We start from the raw sequence: 22377 nt of genomic DNA, 5'->3' as shown, positions 1-22377 counted from the left end.
ATCTCGGCTCACCGCAACCTCCGCCTCCTGGGTTCAGGCAATTCTCCTGCCTCAGCCTCCTGAGTAGCTGGGATTACAGGCACGCACCACCATGCCCAGCTAATTTTTTGTAGTTTTAGTGGAGACGGGGTTTCACCATGTTGGCCAGGATGGTCTCGATCTCTTGACCTCATGATCCACCCGCCTCGGCCTCCCAAAGTGCTGGGATTACAGGCTTGAGCCACCGCGCCCGGCTATCCACTCCTTCTTAAAAGGACCCCCAGGCTCACTGGAGCTCGTGTCCACCCTGCTAGAGATGACACTTCCCAGCATCCCCTGCAGCTAAACCTGGACCTGTGACTGTGTTCTGGCCAAGGGGCTGTGAGCACAAGTGACGCTGGCAACTTCAGGGCCTCGTCCTCTCTGAGGGGGCTGCCCACCCGCCCCTGCTCCTCCTCCTCCCTCCCCAGGCTGTGAAAAGGTAACCCCTGCGGCAGCTGCCCTGGACCTAGAGAAGGAAGCCACGGTCGAGCCCTGCACTGTGCGCGCCTTGCCCAGCGAACCTTGATGATTTTCAGCTTGTGCCTTGGGCTGGTCCTGAAGAACACGGACACCTGGACATGGATACAGGGAAGGTGAAGAATCAGATTTCAGAGCTGGGACCCAGCCCCACCGCCAGCCGCGCCTCCGGAGACCCACCTTCCCCACGAGGTCGGCCAGCTCGCCCTTCTCCACGCCGTCCACCTCCTCCCCGGACATGGCTTGCAGCTTCCCGTCTCCCAGGCCAATATTTCTCCCTGCAGGAGAACCTGCTCTGAGGGCCAGCTCCGAGGCCCCCTCCCCCGCCCCGCTCCCAGCCCTACTTTGGCCATGGACAACACCAAGAATAAAACCACGCTGGAGACAGTGTCCTGGGCACCCCCCGTGCCGTGTGGCCTCAATGCTCTCCACAGGATTAACTGACACGGAACACCTCATTATCCCCACTTTAAAGATGAGGAAACAAAGGAGTGACCTATCCGAGCTCACACAGCTGATAAGGAATAACTCTGGAAGCTCACACAGCTCTCATTCCAGAGCCCATGGACCTTTTCATAGCACCAGGCAGGGGAGGGGGAGAGGCAGGAGGGAGGAGGAGGAAGAGATTCATGGGCCTGGCTTTGTTTAATCCTCTCACCAACCCTGTGAATTAGCTGACGGCATTAACAGTACCCCTATTTTACAGAGGAGGAAACTGAGGCACAGAGTTGAATAACAGGAATAATGCCAAGGAATGCCCAGCACTTGGGAAGGGCAAGGTGGGCGGATCACCTGAGGTCGGGAGTTTCAGACCAGCCTGGCCAACATAGCGAAACCCTGTCTCTACTAAAAATACAAAATTAGCCAGGTGTGGTGGTACACGCTGAAATCCCAGCTACTTGGGAGGCTGAGGCAGAAGAATCACTTGAACCTGGGAGGCAGATGTTGAAGTAAGCCGAGATTGTGCCACTGCACTCCAGCCTGGGTGACAAAGTGAGACTCAGTACTGTTCCCCACCAAAAAAAAGAGAAAAGATAGCATCTGTTGTAGTTTTCCCCTAAACTACAACAGTTAAGGGAGGAGGAGAAAGGAGAAAAAAGAAAGGAAGAGGAAGAGGAGGGAGAAGAAGGGAGGAAGAAGAGGGAGAAGGGAGGAGGAGGAAGGATGAGGGTGGGGGAGGAGGCTGCTAGCCCTCTACTGATGAAGAGACCGAGGGTCAGAGTGGTTCAACTGTTTGCCAAGGGTACGGCAGACTCAAACTACGTAGGCATGAGGCTGCTTGTGATGATAGTGGATGAAAAGCCCGACACATCGTAGGGCTTCAGTATCCATGAGGACTTTTACCCTTTTGCAGAACCTGCCAACATTTCAGAAACAGGAACACCTCGGAAGATGGAATGCTGGCCCATGAATCTCAGCATCTTTTCTAAGCCCATAGGACTCGACATGAGCACTCCTGACCGAGTTAGCTGAGGCTTCCCTATGGTAGCAGCACCCCATGGTAAAGGATGGACGGGTCCTTTCATCCTCAATCCCCACCCTGTCCCGGTTACCTATGGCCAAGGCTGTCTCCAGAGCATCTCCTGTTATCATCTTCACGGACACGCCTGATTCGGAGAGAACCTGAACCGCTTCCTTCACGCCAGCCCTCGGGGGATCGATGATGCCCACGAGACCCAGAAATGTCAGCTGCCCCAGCTCGGGCCCAGAAGCCAGGGCCAGCACTGCAGAGAGAGGGAGGGAAAGGAGGGGTCACTGGGGGGTTAGGGGCTGTTTTTCTGTGTTTTGTGTTTTTCTTGAGAGGGAGTTTCATTCTTGTTGCCCAGGCTGGAGTGCAGTGGCACCATCTCGGCTCACTGCCCAGGTTCAAATGATTCCACTGCCTCAGCCTCCTGAGTAGCCCGGATTACAGGTGCTCACCATCATGCCCAGCTAATTTCCATACTTTTAGTAGAGACAGGGCTTCACCCTGTTGGTCACATTGCTCTCAAACTCCTGATCTCAGGTGATCTTCCCACCTCAGCCTCCCAAAGTGCTGGGATTACTGGTGAGCCACCGCACCCTGTTGTTAGTTCCCAGCCAGCCCGCACCATGGCCCAGATCCTCCTCGGTCTGCAGGGGGCTCAGGCAGCAAGTTCCTAGACTGCAAAGGGAGGGCAGAGATGCCTCCAGTGGCTCTCAGGCCTGTGAAGATGCACACCAGAGAGGGAAGCCAGAAACAGCCACGTAGCAGAAAGCATCACTGCTGTCCACTTGATACAGTTTGGCTGTGTCCCCACCAAACCTCATCTTGAATTGTAGCTCCCGTAATTCCCATGTGTTGTGGGAGGGACCTGGTGGGAGGTAACTGAATCATGCCGGTGGCTTCCCCATACTGTTCTGTGGTATTGAATAGACTCATGAGAGCTGATGATTTCCTAAGATGTTTCCTCTTTTTCTTGGCTCTCATTCTCTCTTGCCAGCTTCCATGTAAGACGTACTTTTCACCTTCCGCCATGACTGGGAAATCAATGTTTGGGGTGCAGCCCATTCACCTGCCTTAGGAAACAGCAAGGGAGGGTCCCTTCTTCTCTGGATTAACAGGGGTCGGTGAGGAGCTGGGGTGAGGTGGGGGCCTCTCTGCCTTTCATCTGACCATCAGGTTCCAAGCATGTGTCGCTGCTGTCAGCATGCTGCCTGACTCCTTGGGACAGGTGACCTTCTTGATGGGGGACCCTGCTTGAATGCCCTTAAAAGTCAACAATGGCTGGGCACGGTGGCGCACGCCTGTAATCCCAGCACTTTGGGAGGCCCAGGCGGGCAGAATACGAGGTCAAGAGATCGAGACCATCCTGAACAACATGGTGAAACCTCATCTCTAGTAAAAATACAAAAAAAATCAGCCGGGCGTGGTGGCAGGTGCCTGTAGTCTCAGCTACTCAGGAGGCTGAGGCAGGAGAATTGCCTGAACCTGAGAGGCAGAGGTTGCAGCGAGCCAAGATCGCACCACTGCATTCCAGCCTGGCAACAGAGCAAGAATCTGTCTCAAAAAAAAAAAAAAAAAAAAAAAACGCTATGTTACATACAAACTTAAAGCTCTGGACTGGGGCCAGGCACTGACCCCGCAGACCAAGCGACCCCATCCTCTTCTCTTCCTGCAGGTAGAATGACCTCTGCTGGGGCGTCAGCGGCAGGGGGATGCCTCCATTGTTGTACATTGTGCAGTAGCGAATCACCTCTTCCAAGGCCCCCTTCATGAAGTAAATGTCTTCCTGATCCTTAGAAAAGACAAAGGGAAGAAATCCACTGTCACTGGATGCCTTGGTTCATAGTGACCATCACCCCACCCTGCGCAAGATTATAAAGACACGCATGGGGACGTTTGTGGCGGAGTTATTTACAGTGGGCTAGTGCTGTTCACAGAGGCTGGATGGATTCACTAAGTTCCGGAATCCATCCCGAGAATGTTGGTCGATCTTCAACCCGTACTGCCCTCATTCTTCTTTCAGTTCCCTTGCTACTGTTGCTCAGAGTATCCTGTATGTTTCAATAACCGGAGGTATTATCCCAGCTTGGGCTGTGCCTCTGGGTGTGTTTCACTGTGAATATTTCGGTTAGACTGCTGCTTCCCTAGGGCAGCACCAAGTCTGTTTCGTACCCACCCCCAGCATGTGGCTTGTCACAGTGAACCCACGAGTAGCTGATCATTCCTCCCATGCTTTTGTTCAGCTCTGTCATGAGAAATGTGTAGACTCTAAGCTCCATGTGGGCAGGCCCTGGGTCAGAGAGAGTCACATTGTATCCCCAGCCTCACTACTGGACCTACCTGGCTCACGGGGGTGTACACCCTATTATAAGTTAATATAATATTAATTATAATATAATGTATTAGTTAATATATTAATTATAACATTTTAAATTTAATATAATTATATTAATTTTATAATTATAATGTATAATTACTATTAAAATATATAATTATATTACAATTAATATTGCATATCATAAATATATGTTAAAATTATTAATGTAATATATTAAAATAGTATAATTAATAAACTTATAATAATGTATTATAATTAATATTATAATATTATTAATATAACAAGCTTATATTAACCAACACAGAAAGGCATCTAAGACATAATATTAAAAGAAAATCTTAGGGGAAAAAGCTAATTACAAACACCATAAACAGTGACTTTGTTTTAAAAACTACCAACCAGATGTTGCCATGTGCATATTCAGAACCTGCAGTGCTCCATTACAGACTTAAAACAGTTACCTCTGGGTGGGTGGTTGGGGGGGAGGGAGGAAAGAGGGGTGGAATGAAAAAAGCTTTCATTTTTAAGTCATATTTCTATAGTTTTTCAATGATATTACCACTGCCTTGCAGGGAAAAAGATTGAAAGGTCTAAAAGTTTTCCGAAAATCTGTAATCCCTTCTAAGCCCCTGAAATGTCCATGTGCCCACCCACCCCAGAAAGGCCCTGGCATGAGCTGGCTGAGCCACCCACAGCCCTGAGCAGGACCCGTGAAATCCGCATGGGCAGACACGGTAGATTCCAGAAAGAATGGGAGGAAAGAGGAGGGATGGGGAAAAAGGTAGAAGGCAACAAAAACCTTAAAAAATAGCTTTTAAAAAAATTTGAAAAGCCACAACAAATCTGAAAAGACAATTTGAAAAATCAGCTGTAATGTCCACCCGGGGCGGCCATAGCTTGGTATGTGTTCCTTTAGTGAGGGACAACATGTGTGCACACACTGGGATGTACCACCCGGACACGCCTTCGGTACTGAACAATTTGCTCCCCAATATGACAGGGTGATGGGCTAACAAGTATAAAAAACTGGCCAGGTGCGGTGGCCGGGTGCAGTGGGAGGCCGAGGCAGGAGGATCACGAGGTCAGGAGATTGAGACCATCCTGGCTAACATGGTGAAACCTTGTCTCTACTAAAAATACAAAAAATTAGCCAGGCATGATGGCGCACACCTGTAATCCCAGCTACTTGGGAGGCTGAGGCAGGAGAATCCCTTGAACCTGGGAGGCGGAGGAGGTTGCAGTGAGCTGATATTGCGGTACTGCACTCCAGCCTGGGCAACAGAGCGAGACTCCATCTTAAAAAAAAAAAAGAAGAAGTATAAAAAACTTAGCACAGGGTTGCAAAGTGAGGCCTGGCAAGTTAGCGTCTGGCAGGGCCTCAGTCATCTGATAACAGCCTGGTGAATTTCAACACTCGCACCTGCATCGGAATCCTCAGAAAACAAACGTTACCGGGTCCCACCCCTGGACCTTCCAACTCAGGTCTGGCATGGAACCTGAGACTGTGCATTTCTGATAAACTCTCACGTGATACAGACACTGCTGCCCCAGGCACCCTGCTTTCAGAACTGCTGTTTTAAACAAAAAGCCAGAAGCAGACCCAAGAGAATCAAAGGTTTGATGGTGATAAAGTTTTTCAATGCGTGTGGAACTGCACAGAAGCAGCCAGGAACTTTACGATTATCTTTGAAGTCCGCAGTTTGCTTTATTTCTGGGTGGGGGCCCGGGCGGAAAGAGAGAAGAGGCTGGAGATTGAAAGGTCTCACCTCAGTCTTCGGACTGCATTGCACCGCCATCCACTTCTGCTCCGAACTGAATGGAATCTCTTTTTTTCTTACATATGAATTTTTAATATCACTTAAATCCACCTAGCATAATAAAATGAGACATTTTTAGTGAGTCATCCAAAGCCAATCTCTATACAAAGCTCCATCCATTTAAATTATTCATTGTTCAAACCACCTCTGGCAGATAATAAATCCAAGCACTGAGCACAAAGAAAAAAAGGCCATTCCTCTTGGAATGTCCCACTTGAAAAAATATATATATATATATCTTCTCTTGGCTGAAGGGCAGACCCGATGGTCTTTGCCACTGAACTGCTTTTATCTGAAACCTGCTTAGAACCAAAACCCTGCAGCATTTTTGCCAGGAGGAACATTTCAGACTTGAAGGTGCAGCAATTTCCCAAAAGGAAACCCCTGGGTCAGCAAGGCAGCCCTGCTGTCCATAGCCCTGGGGCTTTGCCAGCCTGCTGTTGCTTTTTCGTTCTGTTTTGTGAGACGGAATCTCACTCTGATGCCAGGTTGGAGTGCAGTGGCGAAATCTCGGCTCACTGCACCCTCCACCTTCTGGTTTCAAGTGATTTTCCTGCCTCAGTTTCCTGAGCAGCTGTGACCACAAGCCCACACCACACTCGTGATCCACCCGCCTCGGCCTCCCACAGTGCTGGGACTACAGGTGTGAGCCACCGTGCCTGGCCTGCCATCTGCTGCTCTTTGACGGCTTTTGGATCAGTGATGTGACAATTCAGAGTCTCAGTTTCCCCAAGTGTAAACCAGTCATGACCCACGCATCCCACTACCCTACAGGAGGTGAAAGCGGATTACCTCGAGGGCAAAAAAAACTCCTCCTTTTATGTAGAAAGTGCAGATATGCACACAACACACAGTGTATCTGCAGTATTAAATTCCAGGCGGTGGGAGTGGGGTGATTAGGGAAAAAATACCTAAAACAACTCCTTAGTGCAGTTGAATTGTACCCCACAAAAAATATGTTGAAATCCTAACCCTGGAACCTCTGAATGTGATCTGATTTGGAGGTAGGGCCTTTGCAGGTGTCGGGTTTGCCCTAAGCCAGTGCAAACAAATCTAAGAGGAAGAAGGCTGGGCGTGTTGGCTCACGCCTGTAATCCCAGCACTTTGGGAGGCCAAGGCAGGTGGATCATGAGGTCAAGAGATCGAGACCATTCTGGCTAACACGGTGAAACCCCGTCTCTAGTAAAACTACAAAAAATTAGGCGTGGTGGCGCACACCTGTAGCCCCAGCTACTTGGGAGGCTAAGGGAGGAGAATCGCTTGAATCTGGGAGACGGAGGTTGCAACAAGCTGAGATCATGCCATTGCACTCTTGCCTGGGTGACAGAGCAAGACTCTGTTTCAAAAGCATAAAGAGGAGGAAAACACTGTGTGGAGCCATGGTGGGGAGCACCTCGTGACCGAGGCAGAGCTTGGAGTGAGAAGCCAAGGTGGAGACACAGCTGCGAGTGAAGGAACACCTGGGGCCGCAGGTGACACCCGGAAGCTGGGAGACAGAGCCTGGCCCTGCTCACATCCTGATTTCAACTTCTGGCCAACATAGCTGTGTTTCAATGCGTTTTGGTTACTCTACGTCACCGGCCAGCGGTGCTTTATTTCAGCAACGTTGGGACACTATTCCAGGAGCAATCATGGAAGAAAGGTTGGGAGCCTCTGGCCTGGCCTCAGTGCCATTTACAGCACGTGAGAGCCTAAGAACCACGACGTGTCTGCCCCATGCCTGTCAGTGCCATTTACAGCACGTGAGAGCCTAAGAACCATGTCTGCCCCATGCCTGTCATACAGGCATAGCTTCCTATGTGCCGGTGAGTGTTTACCTTATATTCTAAAATTTTAAACCAGGCCCCAGGAAAGAGGAAAATGATAGCACATCAAGGAATCTCCCAGCTTCTGGAACCTCTGTCCTCGCTAGGCTTCGGGGTCACCTTCCTTTCTGTCAATCAAGGAATTGCTGAGTGGGGCAGACTCAGCACTATTTTAAAGAGAGAAATGAGCTCCATTCGCTGTGACAGATATTGCAGGGAGAATTCTCCTCTGTGACTGGAAGAAAAATAATATGATGTCGTTTCTTTTTTTTTTTTTTTTTGAGATGGAGTCTTGCTCTGTCACCCAGGCTGGAGTNTGTCACCCAGGCTGGAGTGCAGTGGCGTGATCTCAGCTCACTGCAACCTCTGCCTCTCGGGTTCAAGTAATTTTTCTGCCTCAGCCTCCCGAGTAGCTGGGATTACAGGTACGTGCCACCATGCCCAGCTAATTTTTGTATTTTAGTAAGATGGGGTTTGGCATGTTAGCAAGGCCGGTCTCGAACTCCTGGCCTCAGGTGATCCATCCACTTCAGCCTCCCAAAGTGCTGTGATGACAAGCAGGAGCCGCCGCGCCAGCCTTTTTGTTTTTTTGAGGCAGGATCTCACTCTGTGATCTAGACTGGAGTGCGGTGCTGAGATCACAGCTTACTGTAGCCCCAGACTCCTGGGCTCCACCTACCTCAGCCTCCCGAGGAGCTGGGACCACGGGCATGCACCATCACGCCCAGCTAATTTTTATATTTTTTGTAAAGATCAAGTGTAGCTATGTTGTCCAGTCTGATCTCAAATTCTTGGCCTCAAGTTGTCCTCCCGCCTTAGCCTCTCAAAGTGCTGGGATTTGAGCCACTGCACTCAGCCTGTAACGATCTCCCAATGCTCTTGCACTGGGGAAAACCACCTGATCTACCGTCTCAGGGACTTACGAGAGGGCGACCACCCCTTCCCTGCCCAGCACCGGCTCCAGGAAGGCAGCTGAGCGGGAGGTTGAAGCCTTGCACTGGAGGGAGGGAGAGGTAAGCCGACAACAGAAGGCAGTGAAGCCAGCCCGGGTGCCTGGGTGAGAAGAGGCATCTACCGGGGTGGAAACTGGAGTGAACTTGAAGAGAAAGTCGGAGCTCGCCAGTGAGGACAGACAGAAGCGGTCAAGACCAGGAGGAAAAGAGGAAGGCGGTGAGTGCACGGCCAGGCTGGGCAGCTTCTCTCTTCACCTTGATGGAGAGGGCTCTGACCAGACCCGAGCTGGAGACAAGTCACACAGCAGGAAGCATGGGGCGGCCGGGGGAGAGAAGCTTCTGCGGTGTCCAGGGCAGCCCCGGCTCTGGCTGAAGAGGAGGGACCCAGGCCAAGTGGCCATGGAAACAGACGTGGGTGCTGACCAGGGCCACCTTCGTCCTTCCTTCGGTCCCTCCTCTTAACCTCTGCTGAGCCCCTCCTTTCCCAAGCCCTTTGTCCTCTCTTCTCCTCCCTTTCCTGTCACCTGCATTCCCAGCCCATTTTTCTGCCTCTCCTGCTAACTTGTCCTCTGAGCACAGAACGCAGCAGGCCCTCATCAGCCCCTGCCCATCCCCTCCACACTTCGAGCAGCTGTGTGGTACGTGGTGCTGGGTACAGAATGGCCCGGGGCAGCCCTGCACAGCCACAGAGCCCAGGGTCTAACGTGGAGCCCTGGAGTCCATCAAATGCATTCCCAGGATCCAGCACCCCCGCAGCCCGATGGTGCCTTGATGAGCACAGGATTGTGTTGGGCGCACAGGGAGTCTCGTTCCACTCTGTCGCCCCAACACCTACACAGGGCCTGAACCACAGGGGAGCTCCCAGGATTCTTTTAGAATCGCTGATGGAGGAGTTAGAGTCCTGCAGAACTTCCTGAAGTCCTGTGGAATCTCAGAGCTCACCTCCTCCACCATCAACAGATGGTCCAAGGCCAGCCTGGGCCATTTTCTTCCATGATTACCTAATGTCCCAGGAACTGTCAGCTCAGACAGGAGCTGGCTTTTTACCAACAAATCCAGCCCCGAGGGAAAGAATTCCCCGAAGAGACACCCCAGGACCTCCTACCTTCATGGCCAGGGCCATCAGGGCGCCCTCGGTGGGCTGCCCCATCACAGCATTCTTTCTGATGACTGCGTTGTTGGCGACACAGCCCGCCTACAAGGGGATTGTCCAACATCTGTAGTTAGTACTGGGCTCATGACAAAGACGCTGCGGGCTTGGCCCATTTTTACACTGGGGGCTGCAGGGACAAGGCTTGCTCTTTAAAACGACTCAGCGTCCTAGCTTTTTAAACACCCGTTTCTTGGCTGTGCTGAATGTTGGCGGCCACAAAGATAACACGAGGGGATCCAGCAGGCAGGCGGGCGGACGGGTGGTGATGAGTGCCGATGACAGTGGGGAAGATGGCGTTTCCACCTGAGGTGACAAAGTGTTCTAGGCAGTGGGGATGGCTGCACAGCTTGTGGACATAGTGAAGCCACGGAATTGTACACTGTAACGGGTGAATTCATGGTAGATGACATCTCAATTAAAAAATAAATATTTAAAAAATGAAAAAGAGACAAGCCGAAAGAGTGGAGCTCCTGGCACTCTTCCTTCCGGGCACTTGTAGTACTTCTCTGAGCCCGTTTCTTTTCTTTTCTACTGTTACTTAATAGTTTTGCACATTTCTGTTTCATTCACTCATCCATCCATCCATTCATTCATTCGAGACAGAGTCTCACTCTGTCACCCATGCTGGAGTGCAGTGGTGCGATCTCAGCTCACTGCAACCTCCACCTCCCTGGTTCAAGGCAATTCTCCTGCCTTAGGCTTCTGAGCAGCTAAGACTACAGGGGTGTGCCATCATGCCTGGCTAATTTTATATTTTTTAGTAGAGACGGCGTTTCACCCTGTTAGTAGGCTGGTCTTGAACTCCTGATGTCAGGTGATCTACCCACCTTGGCCTCCCAAAGTGCTGGGATTATAGGGGTGAACCACCACACCTGGCCATATTTTTTTTTTTTTTCTTAATCTGCAAAACTGAGACAGTGTTTGCTGTGATAGTGAAGTGGCCCCCGGAGGCAGGGCCTTCTCAGGCAGTGCTCACTGAACTGTACAGAGGAAGAAGGGTACCTGCTGTGTGGGGAGGGGTGAGCCTTTGTGAGAGGGTGAGTGCACATCGCATTGCAGGACTATCGCAGCAACAGGGGAAAGTCATCACAGGCTCACTTTCCACCAATTCATAGGGCACGTCTCTGTGCAGTAGTCTCCTTAGAGCCTTCCCAGGGGGCAGTGATGAATACAAAGGATAATTTTTTTTTTTTTCAGTTAGAGTCTTACTCTGTTGCCCAGGACAGAGTTCAGTTGCACGATCTCAGCTCACTGCAACCTCCACCTCCCGGGTTCAAGTGATTCTCCTGCCTCAGCCTCCCAAGCAGCTGGGATTACAGGTGCTTGCCACTGCGCTGGGCTAATTTTTGTATTTTTAGTAGAGACAGGATTTCACCATCTTGGCCAGGCTGGTCTCAAACTCCTGACCTCATGATCCACCCGCCTCAGCCTCCCAAAGTGCTGGGATTACAGGCATGAGCCACCATGCCTGGCCTAAATAATTAAAAAAAAATAATAGAGACAGGGTCTCACTATGTTGCCAGGCTGCTCTCAAACTCTGGGCCTCAAGGGATTCTCCAGCCTTGGCCTCCTGTGAGGCCACTGTGCCCAGCCTAGCTCTTCTCTGACCTCCAATGTCTCCATCAGTTTTGGGGTCACTTTTCCAGTGCTGTGACAGGCTAACCCCTGGGTGGTCCCGTCACTCTCTGATAACTGTTTCCTTTTTCAAAGAGAAGCCCCGGAAGCCCCGATGCAAATGCCTATTTCCCCCACGGTGCTTTCGACACCTACCTCCACTAATTTTCCCACGGAGACGTTGGAAAATTCCTTAATTACTTCCTTGGATGGTAGAAGACACACAGTCCCTTGGCCATCATACCCAACTCCACTGACCTGCAGGGGAGAAGCAGAAGAAAGTGTGTCACCAAGAGTCAAAAACATGCTCCCTGGTTGGCCCACCATCTCTGTCCTGGGGATCCATTCCAAGGACATAATTCTAAACACGTACAGGGCTTTAAGTATGAAGATGTTCCCTGAAAGATTATTTATTAATCAGATACCTCACTGACGGACAAAGCAGCACACATTAGTAAATTACATCAAGTTTACTCAGTGGGATACTCTGCAGCCAATTCAACTGATGATTAAGAAAACTAAGACCTAGCATAGAAGAGTGTTTATATTCTAAGAACAGAGTGGGCAAATGCGCAGGTCTTTGCAGCTGATCCCACCTCTGTCATGGCTACTCAGCTCTACCATTATGGTCCACTGAGGCATGAAAACAGCCATCGGCAACATGTACACAAATGGGTGCGGCAGTACACCAACAAAGCTTTATTTCCAAACATCAGCCCTGGCCCACGCGCACTCATTTGTTCACCCCTTGCTCTGGCCAGTTTTGTGGAAAAAATATCAGGATAAAAAATTGCACATTCAGGGAGCTTCCAATGTGCCAAGCACACGGAAGACACTGAAAAACATGAGGAGACTTGGGAGGCTGAGGAGAGAGGATCACTTGAGCCCAGAAGTTAGAGGCTGCAGTGAACCATGATTGGACCACTGGACTGCAACCTGGGTGACACAACAACACCCTGTCTTAAAAAATAAAAAAACAATACAGGTCCATCGTAGTGGCTCATGCCTATAATCCCCGCACTCTGGGAGGCCAAGGTGGGCGGATCACCTGAGGTCAGGAGTTTGAGACCAGCCTGGCCAACATATAGTAAAATCCCGTCTCTACTAAAAATACAAAAATTAGCTGGGCATAGAGGTACATGCCTGTAGTCCCAGCTACTTGGGAAGCTGAGACAGGAGAACCACTTGAACCCATGAGCTGGGGGTTGCAGTGAGCCGAGATCTAGCCACTACACTCCAGCCTGGGCGACAGAGTGAGACTCTGTGTCTCAAAAACAAACAAACAGCAAATTGACTAATCATCGTTAGTTTATCATGGGAGATATGGAATTTTTTTTTTTTTTTTTGAGATGAGTTTCACTCTTCTTGCCCAGGCTAGAGTGCAATGGCACGATCTTGGCTCACTGCAACCTCTGTCTCCTGGGTTTAAGTCATTCTCCTGCCTCAGCCTCAGCCTCCTGAGAAGCTGGGACTACAGGCATGCACAACCACAAATGACTAATTTTTGTATTTTTAGTAGAGACGGGATATCTCCATGTTGGTCAGGCAGGTCTCAAACTCCCGACCTCTGGTGATCCACCTGCCTCGGCCTCCCCGAGTGCTGAGATTACAAATTTTTTGTAGCTTTCAATTTTGTCGTGTGCTTATAATTAACAAGTAGTAAGAAAAGGAGGCTCCCCTAAATTGGTCATGTCTTTTGAAAGGAAGTATAAAATGATTACAAACAAAATCAGTCCTGTTAGCCAAGAGATTGTAAGATGACCCCAATTTATTTCTTCCTTATTGTGTTCTAGAAGACACTGTGTGCCCTGTCTAGAAGGAGATGGCCCGGCTGGGTGCATCTTTAAGGCTTGGAAATTCCTCTGGGACTCACCTCGGCATGAAGGCCATCCGACGTTACAAGCTGGGTCACCGTCATTTCATTGGCAGTCAGAGTTCCCGTCTTATCAGAACAGAGAACGCTGCAGCAACCTGGTACAATAAGCATCAGTTTATAGAAAAGAGGAATCGCCACCCTCAGGTCTGTGAAACCCCCAGGCTGGACGGCCCTGACAGCCAAGCTTCCATTCAGCTCCAAATGTCAGAATTCCACCGGCCAGAGTCCCTCACCTAAAGTCTCCACGATGGGTAACTTCTTCACGATGACGCGCTTCTTGGCCATCCGCAGCACTCCGAGGACCAGCGTCACCATGACGACGATGGGCAGACCCTCTGGAATGGCCGCCACAGCCAGGCTGGATCGAAAGGTCAAATGAGTTCCCTCTAACACCCACTTAAGGAGAGCGTGACTCTCGACTGGGGCTGGCAATGCTTCTGGCTAGTGAAGCTCGGCTTTGGTGTCCCCAGTGTCCTGGTTCTATTCTCCATTCCCAATTCTAAGGGGCACCTGACTCCTTCAGCACCCATGGTCCTGAGCCCTCCGCTGCAGACCCTGCTCTTGGGAAGGGACCTCTCCTGTCAGTCATCAACACCTTAGTGTGAATTAGTTGGTCAGCTGTTTTGGCTCTTTAAAAGTTTTTTTTTTGTTTTTTTGTTTTGTTTTGTTTTTTGAGACAGAGTTTCACTCTTGTTGCCCATTCTGGAGAGCAATGATGTGATTCAGCTCACCACAACCTCCACCTCCCAGTTCAAGCGATTCTCCTGCCTCAGCCTCCCGAGTAGCTGGGATTACAAGCATATGCCACCACGCCCAGCTAATTTTGTATTTTTAGTAGAGACGGGGTTTCTCCGTGTTGGTCAGGCTGGTCGTGAACTCCCGACCTCCAGTGATCCACCCTCTTCAGCCTCCCAAAGTGCTGAGATTACAGGCGTGAGCCGCCGTGCCTGGCTAAACGTATTTTGCATTTACATTATTCTCATTTATTAGAGAGAAAAGGCTTTGGGTCCCATGAAAGGAATTCTCAGAATCAGACAGTAAGTGGGATTAAGAGTTCCTGGTTCCGAGGGTCCTTGTGGGTCCCCTGAATTTCACTTTTCATTAGTGTAGTGGTGCAGACACTGCCTATGAGGAAGCCAGACAAGGAAGTCCAAGTCAGGGGAGGTGAAAGGCCACAGCAACGGCCCTGCCCGTGGTGCAGATCTGTTTCAGGGTGTCTGCTCACTTCCTTCTCATCCCTCCAACTCTCCCTGGACTCTGCGACCCCACTCCCCCATAACCAGGGTTGACTGGATTCGAGGAGAGAGTCTGACCCAAGCTGAGCCAGTAAGATGATCTCTTGGAAACAAGAATGGGGCTGTGACACACAGAGGCCCCTTCCCTGGGTGTGTCAACAGGTAAGAGGACGTGCACAGGGGGCTCTTTCTGTCCCTTTTGGCTGATACTCCAAAACACTGGGGCCAACTGGCAAGGTATGATGCCTGGGGCCTGGTGCCTGGTTGGACATAGCCCGGGGTGGGCTACAGATGGGGCAGCAGTGCTTGCAAATGGACCACTGTGGAAGCGGGGCAGTGGCTACGCAGGTGTTCACGTTCTCATCCTCTCTGCTTTTGTAGATGCTTGAAATTTTTCTTTAAAAAATGTAAAAACCAACATGAAGAAAGCACGACAATCCAAATGCGTATCAGTGAACAAAAGGATGAGCCGAATGTGGCTTATCTATGCAGCGGAATACCCTTCAGCCATAGAAAGGAACGAGGCACCGGCACACGCTAACACGTGGATGAGGCTGGAAAATGTGCTGCTGAGTGGAAGAAGCCAGACACAGAGGCCACTCAGAGCAGGAGTCCATTCATAAGGGATGTTGAGAATGGGGAAATCTACAAAGAAAGAAAGGCAAGTGACTCCTTAGGGCTTGGATGCAGACGCGGACAGGAATATTGAGTGACAGCTAAAGGGCACAGGGTTTCTTCTTGAGGCAGTAAGAAAATGTTCTAGACCAGGCACAGTGGCTCATGCCTGTAATCGCAGCACTTGGGGAGGCTGAGGCAGGTAGGTCACCTGAGGTCAGGAATTTGAGACCAACCTGGCCAACATGGTGAAACCCCCATCTCTACTAAAAATACAAAAATTAGCTGGGCGTGGTGGGGCACACCTGTGATCCCAGCTACTCAGGAAGCCGAGGCAGGAGAACTGCTTGAACCCGGGAGGCGGAGGATACAGTGAGCTGAGATCGTGCCATTGCACTCCAGCCTGGTGACAGATGGAGGCTTTGCCTCAAAAAAAAGAAAAAAAGTTCTAAGGCCAGGCACAGTAGCGCACACCTATAATGCCAGCACTTTGATAGGATGACACGGGCAGATCGTTTGACCTCAGGAGTTCGAGACCAACCTGGGCAACATTTTTTTCAACAAAAATAAAAAAAATAAAAATTAGCTGAGTGTGGCAGTGTGCACCTATAATCCCAGCTACTCAGGGGGCTGAGGTGGGAGGGTCGCTTGAGTTGGGAGGTCAAGGCTGAGGCTACCGTGGGCTGTCATCATGCCACTGTGCTGCAGACTGCATAACAGAGTAAGACCCTGTCAGAACAGAATAGAAAATAAGTCCTAAAATGGACTGTGGTGATGGTTGTGTCTGTCTCTAAATATACTAAAAAAAACATTAAATTGTATACTTTCAATGAATTAATTATATGACATGTGAATTATATCTCTATAAAGCTGTTGAAGAAAGGAAAAAGAAAAGCAGACTTGGCTGATGATGGGAAGCGGGGGGAGAGATTTTGAGCAGGTGGGGGAGGCTGGCCAGATCCTCCCCACCAAGCCTCCACCTGAGGCCAGCCTGAGGGGTGAGGAGGATGTGACTTCAATGGAGCTCCAAGTGCTTTTATCGCATGGAACCACTCTGTGCAACTTCTAGAAAGAGACTATTCTGGGGACTAAAGGTGATGAGGAATTTCTGTTATCTGAGAACACCAGAAAAGTCACGGGAGAAGAGGGCCACTGCCTCCCCATGCCTGCAGCCCACCCGCAGCCACTGCCACGGACCTGGCAGAAGCTTCTCTACACCCGCCTGGTCCAGCTCCCAGAGCCAGGCTCCCCAGCAAATACATGAAATCAGCCAGTATGAGCAAGACCACATGGTGATCCCAGAGTCCAGGCTCTGCCCTAAGCAAAGAGCCACCACCAAGTCACCAAGGACAACAGCAATGCCCAGTGCTCCCAGGCCTCCCACGCTCCCCAAGAGAAGCTGGAAACCCAGTATCTTTTTCATACAAACTCCCAGTTTTTAAATGTTGGCAACAAATTACAATGAAAAGTAGAGTTCAAACAAAATCTATTTCCTGGCCATATCTCACACAAGGGTGGATGGGTTTGTCTGTCTGTTTGAGATGGAGTCTCACTGTCATCCAGGCTGGAGTGCAGTGGCACAATATCAGCTCACTACAACATCCACCCCCCCAGGTTCCTGCAATTCTGCCTTAGCCTCCCGCATAGCTGAGATTATAGGCATGCGGGACCACGGTTGGCTAATATTTGTATTTTTAGTAGAGATGGAGTTTCACCTGTTGTTGGCCAGGCTGGTCTTGAACTCCTGGCCTCAGGTGATCCACCTGCCTCGGCCTCCCGAAGTGCAGGGATTACAGGCCTGAGCCACTGCACCCGGCCTGTTTTTTGAGATGGGATCTCACTCTGTTGCCCAGGCTGGAGTGCAGCGTCATCATCACGGCTCACAGCAGCCTCTACCGCCTAGACTCAAGCAATCCTCCAGCCTCTACCTCTCTGGTAGCCAGGACACAGGCATGCACCCTATTTACCTCCTAACTTTGAAAATCACTTGCAGAGAAAAGGTCTCACTATTGCCCAGGCTGGTTTTGAACTTCTGGGCTCAAGTGATTCTCTTCCCTCAACATCCCTAACTGCTGAGATTACAGGCCTGAGCCACCAAGCCTGGCGAGGAGGCTGTTTCTATCCTCTGCATTAGAAAATACACCAGAGCAAGGAGGTATACAGTCAGTATTTGCTGCATGAAGAAGTGGGTACATGCAATGCTTCAGCCCGCGCTGGCCTAGCACACAGTGAGCACTCTACCTGGGGTAGCTGATAGAACACCTGGTGAGGATCCATTCCACCAGGATCACACAGGGAGACCATATTTCATCAGCGCTAAGACACAGTTGATTGTGAAGGGCACCATTATTTTGTGCAGCACTTGGAAAAGAATCCACACTGCCAATTAATCAGTAACACCATGCTTTCTAATTACATCACTCATTAAAAGCGATCTCATTTCAGAGGAGTTGAAATGTGAAAAAGAACGTACATTGCAGCCAGGCGCGGTGGCTCACGCCTGTAATCCGAGCACTCTGGGAGGCTGAGGTGGGTGGATCACAAGGTCAGCAGTTCAAGACCAGCCTGATCAGGATAGTAAAACCCCATCTCTACTAAAAATACAAAAATTAGCCGGGTGTGATGGCGGGCGCCCGTAATCCCAGCCACTTGGGAGGCTGAGGCAGAGAACTGCTTGAACCCAGGAGGCAGAGGTTACAGTGAGCTGATATGGCACCACTGCACTCCGGTCTGGGTGATAAAGTGAGACTCTGTCTCAAAAAAAAAAGTACATCTCAGAATCAAAGAAATATGATATATTAAATGTTGGCAACAAATTCCAATTGCAAAGCAGACAGTTTGAATAGAATGATTCTGAATAGTGACCTTTCACCCAGGGACAACAGAACAGGCAGGGACAAGTTATATAAACCAAGATTATAGAATTTGGTCAGGGGACTGTGCCCAGTTTCTACAGTGACAGCCAGAAGGCTTCCTTGGTTTTATGGCACAGCCTGTGAAGACCAGCTAAGCAAACATTTGTGGAGCGTTATGACGTGGACTTTCATCCCATAGGCAGGGGAAGGGCATCTTTGCATGTACCTGGAAGAATTCATAATAACCAAGAATTAATCCAGAAACTAATAAAGATTAGAATGCGCCAGCCATGGTAGCTCACACCTGTATTCCCAGCACTTTGGGACACCAAAGCGGGTGGATCATTTGAGCTGAGGAGTTCAAGACTAGCCTGGCCAACACGGTGAAACCCCAACTCTACTAAAAATACAAAAATTAGCTGGGTATGATAGTGCACACCTGTAGTCCTGGATACTCAGGGAGGCTGAGGCAGGAGAATCGCTTGAACCCGGGAGGCAGAGGTTGCAGTGAGCCAAGATCACATCACTGCACTCCAGCCTGGGTGACAGAGCGAGACTCGGTCTCAAAACAAAAACAGATGAGAATGGACCAGGAAAAGCAAGTCCCTCAGGTAATGTTGAATATCACCTAATACATAGGGAATTGGTTGTGAAAAAGTTTTAAAAGTTTTAACAAATGATTCTCTCATTTTACTTATTTTGGAAAATCTCTGCTGGCTAAGCTGCCATTTCCACCTTTTGATTCAGTGGTTTTGGGTGACTTTAATCTGGCACTAACACTGCAAATCCTCACCCCAAAATCACAAGTGAGAGGGGAAAGTGTCCCTCACATGAAAGTCCACATGCATAGCTCAAGCGGGATGCCCGCGTTGCAAGGGAGGCTGGGAGAAGAAAGCAGAAGGGACCAATAGCAGGGGCAGGGGAGGAGCAGGGGTTTGGGGCTTGGGCACAGAAGCCTTTTTTTTGTTTTTTCTCCTGGAAATATTTAATCACCTGCCTTGGCTCATGAAACTTTTCATGGCTTGTAAGACAGGAATGGGATGCATCATTATTTGTAGGAAGGAGGTTTTTGTTTTGTTTTGTTTTGAGACAAAGTCTCGCTGTGATGCCCAGGCTGAAGTGCAGTGGCGTGAACTCAGCTCCTCACAACTACCGCCTCCTTGAACCTCCAGGGTTCAAGCCATTCCCCTGCCTCAGCCTCCTGAGTAGCTGGGACCTCAGGCACACGCCACCATGCTCAGCTAATTTTTATATTTTTAGTAGAGATGGAGTTTCACTATGTTGGCCGGGCTGGTCGCAAACTCCTGACCTCGTGTTCTACAGGAGAGTTTTTTTAAGGTAGGGTCTCACTCTGTTGCCCAGGCAGGAGTACAGTGGTGAGATCTTGGCTCACTGCAACCTTGACTTCCCAGGCTCAAGCCATCCTCCTGCCTCAGGCTTCCAGGTAGCTGAGACTACAAGCATGCACCATCACACCTGGGTAATTAAAAACATTTGTTTTTGCACAGAGAGGGTCTCACTATGTTGTCTAGGCTGGTCTCAAACTCCTGGGCTCAAGGGATCCTCTTGCCTCAGCCTCGCAAGGTGCTAGGATTACAGGTGTAGGCCACTGTGCCTGGCCTGTTTGGGGAAGTTTTGAAGCATTCTGTCTTCTGAGAGTCCTGTGTTCTCTAGTAGCCTCCTTGCAGCTGAAACGTCTCCCTTCCTGCCACCACCTCTGCCTCCAAAGGCCCAGTCACCTCAGAATGCTGCTCAGGTGTCCTGGCCTCCTTCCTGGTCCTATTCTTTCTGGGGCCCGCTCTTGAAGGACAGTGTCAAATCACAGTCTCAAGCTCAGAGGGTGCTCCCTGGACCAGCCATGTAAGCACCCTTGAGAGCTTGTTAGAAACGTGAGTCTTCGCCAGGCACAGTGGCTCACATCTGCAATCCCAGCACTTTGGGAGGCCAAGGCAGGTGGATCACCTGAGGTCAGGAGTTCGATACCAGCCTGGCCAACATGGTGAAACCCTGTCTCTACTAAAAGTACAAAAATTAGCTGGGAGTGGTAGCAGGTGCCTGTAATCCCAGCTACTGGGGAGGCTGAGGCAGAAGAATCACTTGAACCCGGGAGGCGGAGGTTGCAGTGAGCCAAGATCGTGCCACTGTACTCCAGCCTGGGCAGAGCAAGACCCCATCTAAAAAACAAACACCACACATTCTCTTTCTAACTGGGAGTTGAACAATGAAAACACGTGGACACAGGGAGGGGGACATCATACATCGGGGCCTGTCGGGAGGTAGGGGGAATGGGGAGGGAGAGCATTAGGACAAATACCTAATGTACATAGGGCCTAAAACCTAGATGATGGGTTGACAGGTGCAGCAAACCACCATGGCACATGTGTACCTACGTAACAAACCTGCACAATCTGTACATATCCTAGAACTTAAATTTTTTTTTTTAAATGAGCAAACAAAAGAAATATGAGTCTAAACACACTGGTTACAGTGTACACTGTTCGGGTGATGAGTGCATAACAATCTCAGAAATCACCGCTAAAGAACTTAATCATGAAACACCACCTGTTCCCCCAAAACCTATTGAAATAAGAAAAAGAAAGAAATGTGAGTCTCAGGCTGCCCCCAGCGCTGAGTCCGGGCAGCGGTCATCTGGGTTTACCAGGCTCTCGAGGGGACCTCCCGCTCTTCAGCTCAGCCCCAGACCTTGGCTCTCCAGGGCCTGCCTCTGCAGGTGCCATTCCAATGCCTCAAACCCTACTGTCCCCAGCACAGACTAGAGTCCTGCTCCAGTGCCCCGTCCTCCCAGCCCACGCTTCTGTAATAAGCTGGAGCTCCCTTCTCCCACTTCCTTCAGCTTCTAAATCAAGGATGGCCAACACTTTTCATCTCTGTGGCTCCAAAGTGTTCATGGAGACAGCCTGGCATGGCATATTGAGAAAGACTCTGATGATGAGGTTGGGAATGGGAGAAGCGGCTGTGAGTTTCCCCATGATCTAAGTGACTCCATCATCCGGTTCTGCTTACTGAGCTCAGCTGTTGTCTCCCACGGTGGCCCTCGGACATGTTCCCACCCCCAAGCCTTTGCTGGTGCCATTCCCCCTGCCTGGAACACCCTTCCTGCTCACCTCCCAACTCCTCAACTCTCCACCTCCACTTCCTCAGAAAAACCCTCTCCAGCCACCTCATTCAGTCCATCGCCTTCTTCCTCCCTTTTTTTCTTCTTGCAATGGACTTTTGCTCTTTCTTCCAGGCTGGAGTGCAATGCCACAATCTCTGTTCACTACAACCTCTGCCTCCCGGGTTCAAGTGATTCTCCTGCCTCAGCCTCCTGAGTAGCTGGGACGGCAAGTGCCTGCCACTGCCCCAGGATAATTTTGTATTTTTAGTAGAGACGGGGGTTTCACCATGTTGGCCAGGCTGGTCTCGAACTCCTGACCTTAAGTGATCTGCCCACCTCAGCCTCCCAAAGTGCTGGGATTACAGGTGTGAGCCACTGTGCCCCGCCCAGAACTGACTTTACTCTGTCCACTTGCAGTCTGCTCTTGGGAACTTTGGCATTGAAGTAAACAGGTCTTCCCAGCTCTGGCTCAGCCTCCTTGTCCTCATCTCCTTCAATGAGCTTGTCATTCAGCCACCCTGCTCCCTCGGCAGCCCACTGCCTGCTGCTAAGGGGTTCAATTGCATCCCTCCAAGAAAATATGCTCACATCCTAACTCCTGGTCCATGTGAATGTGACCCTATTTGGAAATAGAGTCTTTGCAGATATCATCAAATAAAGATTTGGTCATTAGAGTATCTATCTAAGTCCAATAAAACTGGTATCCTTATAAAAAGAGGAGAAGAGACACAGAGACAGACACAGGAGGAGACCATGTGACAGGCAGAGATTGGAGGCAAGATATTTACATGGCAAGGACCACCTGTGATGCCAGAAGCCGAGAAGCATGGTGCTGACTCTCCCCTGGGGTCTTCAGAAACGGCACAGGCCTGCCCCATGTGGGTCTCAGAGGTGCTAACTCTCCCCTGGAGTCTTCAGAAACAGCACAGGCCTGCCACACGTGGGTCTCAGAGGTGCTGATTCTCCCCTGGGGTCTTCAGAAACGGCACAGGCCTGCCCCATGTGGGTCTCAGAGGTGCTGATTCTCCCCTGGGG

General features: G+C 50.2%; 1 protein-coding gene across 3 annotated transcripts in view; it reads right to left on the bottom strand.

Annotated features, from left to right (window-relative positions):
• ATP2C2 (ATPase secretory pathway Ca2+ transporting 2) overlaps nt 1–22377 on the bottom strand; it is a 94481-nt gene that overhangs the window by 9080 nt on the left and 63024 nt on the right. For all 3 annotated transcript variants that reach the window (XM_017543621.2, XM_017543624.2, XM_037743911.1), the window contains 9 exons: nt 13753–13877; nt 13517–13614; nt 11800–11901; nt 9982–10071; nt 6068–6169; nt 3599–3755; nt 2052–2222; nt 679–776; nt 543–593 (listed from right to left, as the gene is read on the bottom strand). In XM_017543621.2, the coding sequence (XP_017399110.1) occupies nt 543–593; nt 679–776; nt 2052–2222; nt 3599–3755; nt 6068–6169; nt 9982–10071; nt 11800–11901; nt 13517–13614; nt 13753–13877 (994 nt within the window). The remainder of the gene's footprint in view (nt 1–542; nt 594–678; nt 777–2051; nt 2223–3598; nt 3756–6067; nt 6170–9981; nt 10072–11799; nt 11902–13516; nt 13615–13752; nt 13878–22377) is intronic.

The sequence above is a fragment of the Cebus imitator genome, unplaced genomic scaffold (genome assembly GCF_001604975.1).
Source record: "Cebus imitator isolate Cc_AM_T3 unplaced genomic scaffold, Cebus_imitator-1.0 Scaffold159, whole genome shotgun sequence".
NCBI lineage: Eukaryota > Metazoa > Chordata > Mammalia > Primates > Cebidae > Cebus > Cebus imitator.
This window is presented reverse-complemented; position numbering and strand designations above follow the sequence as displayed.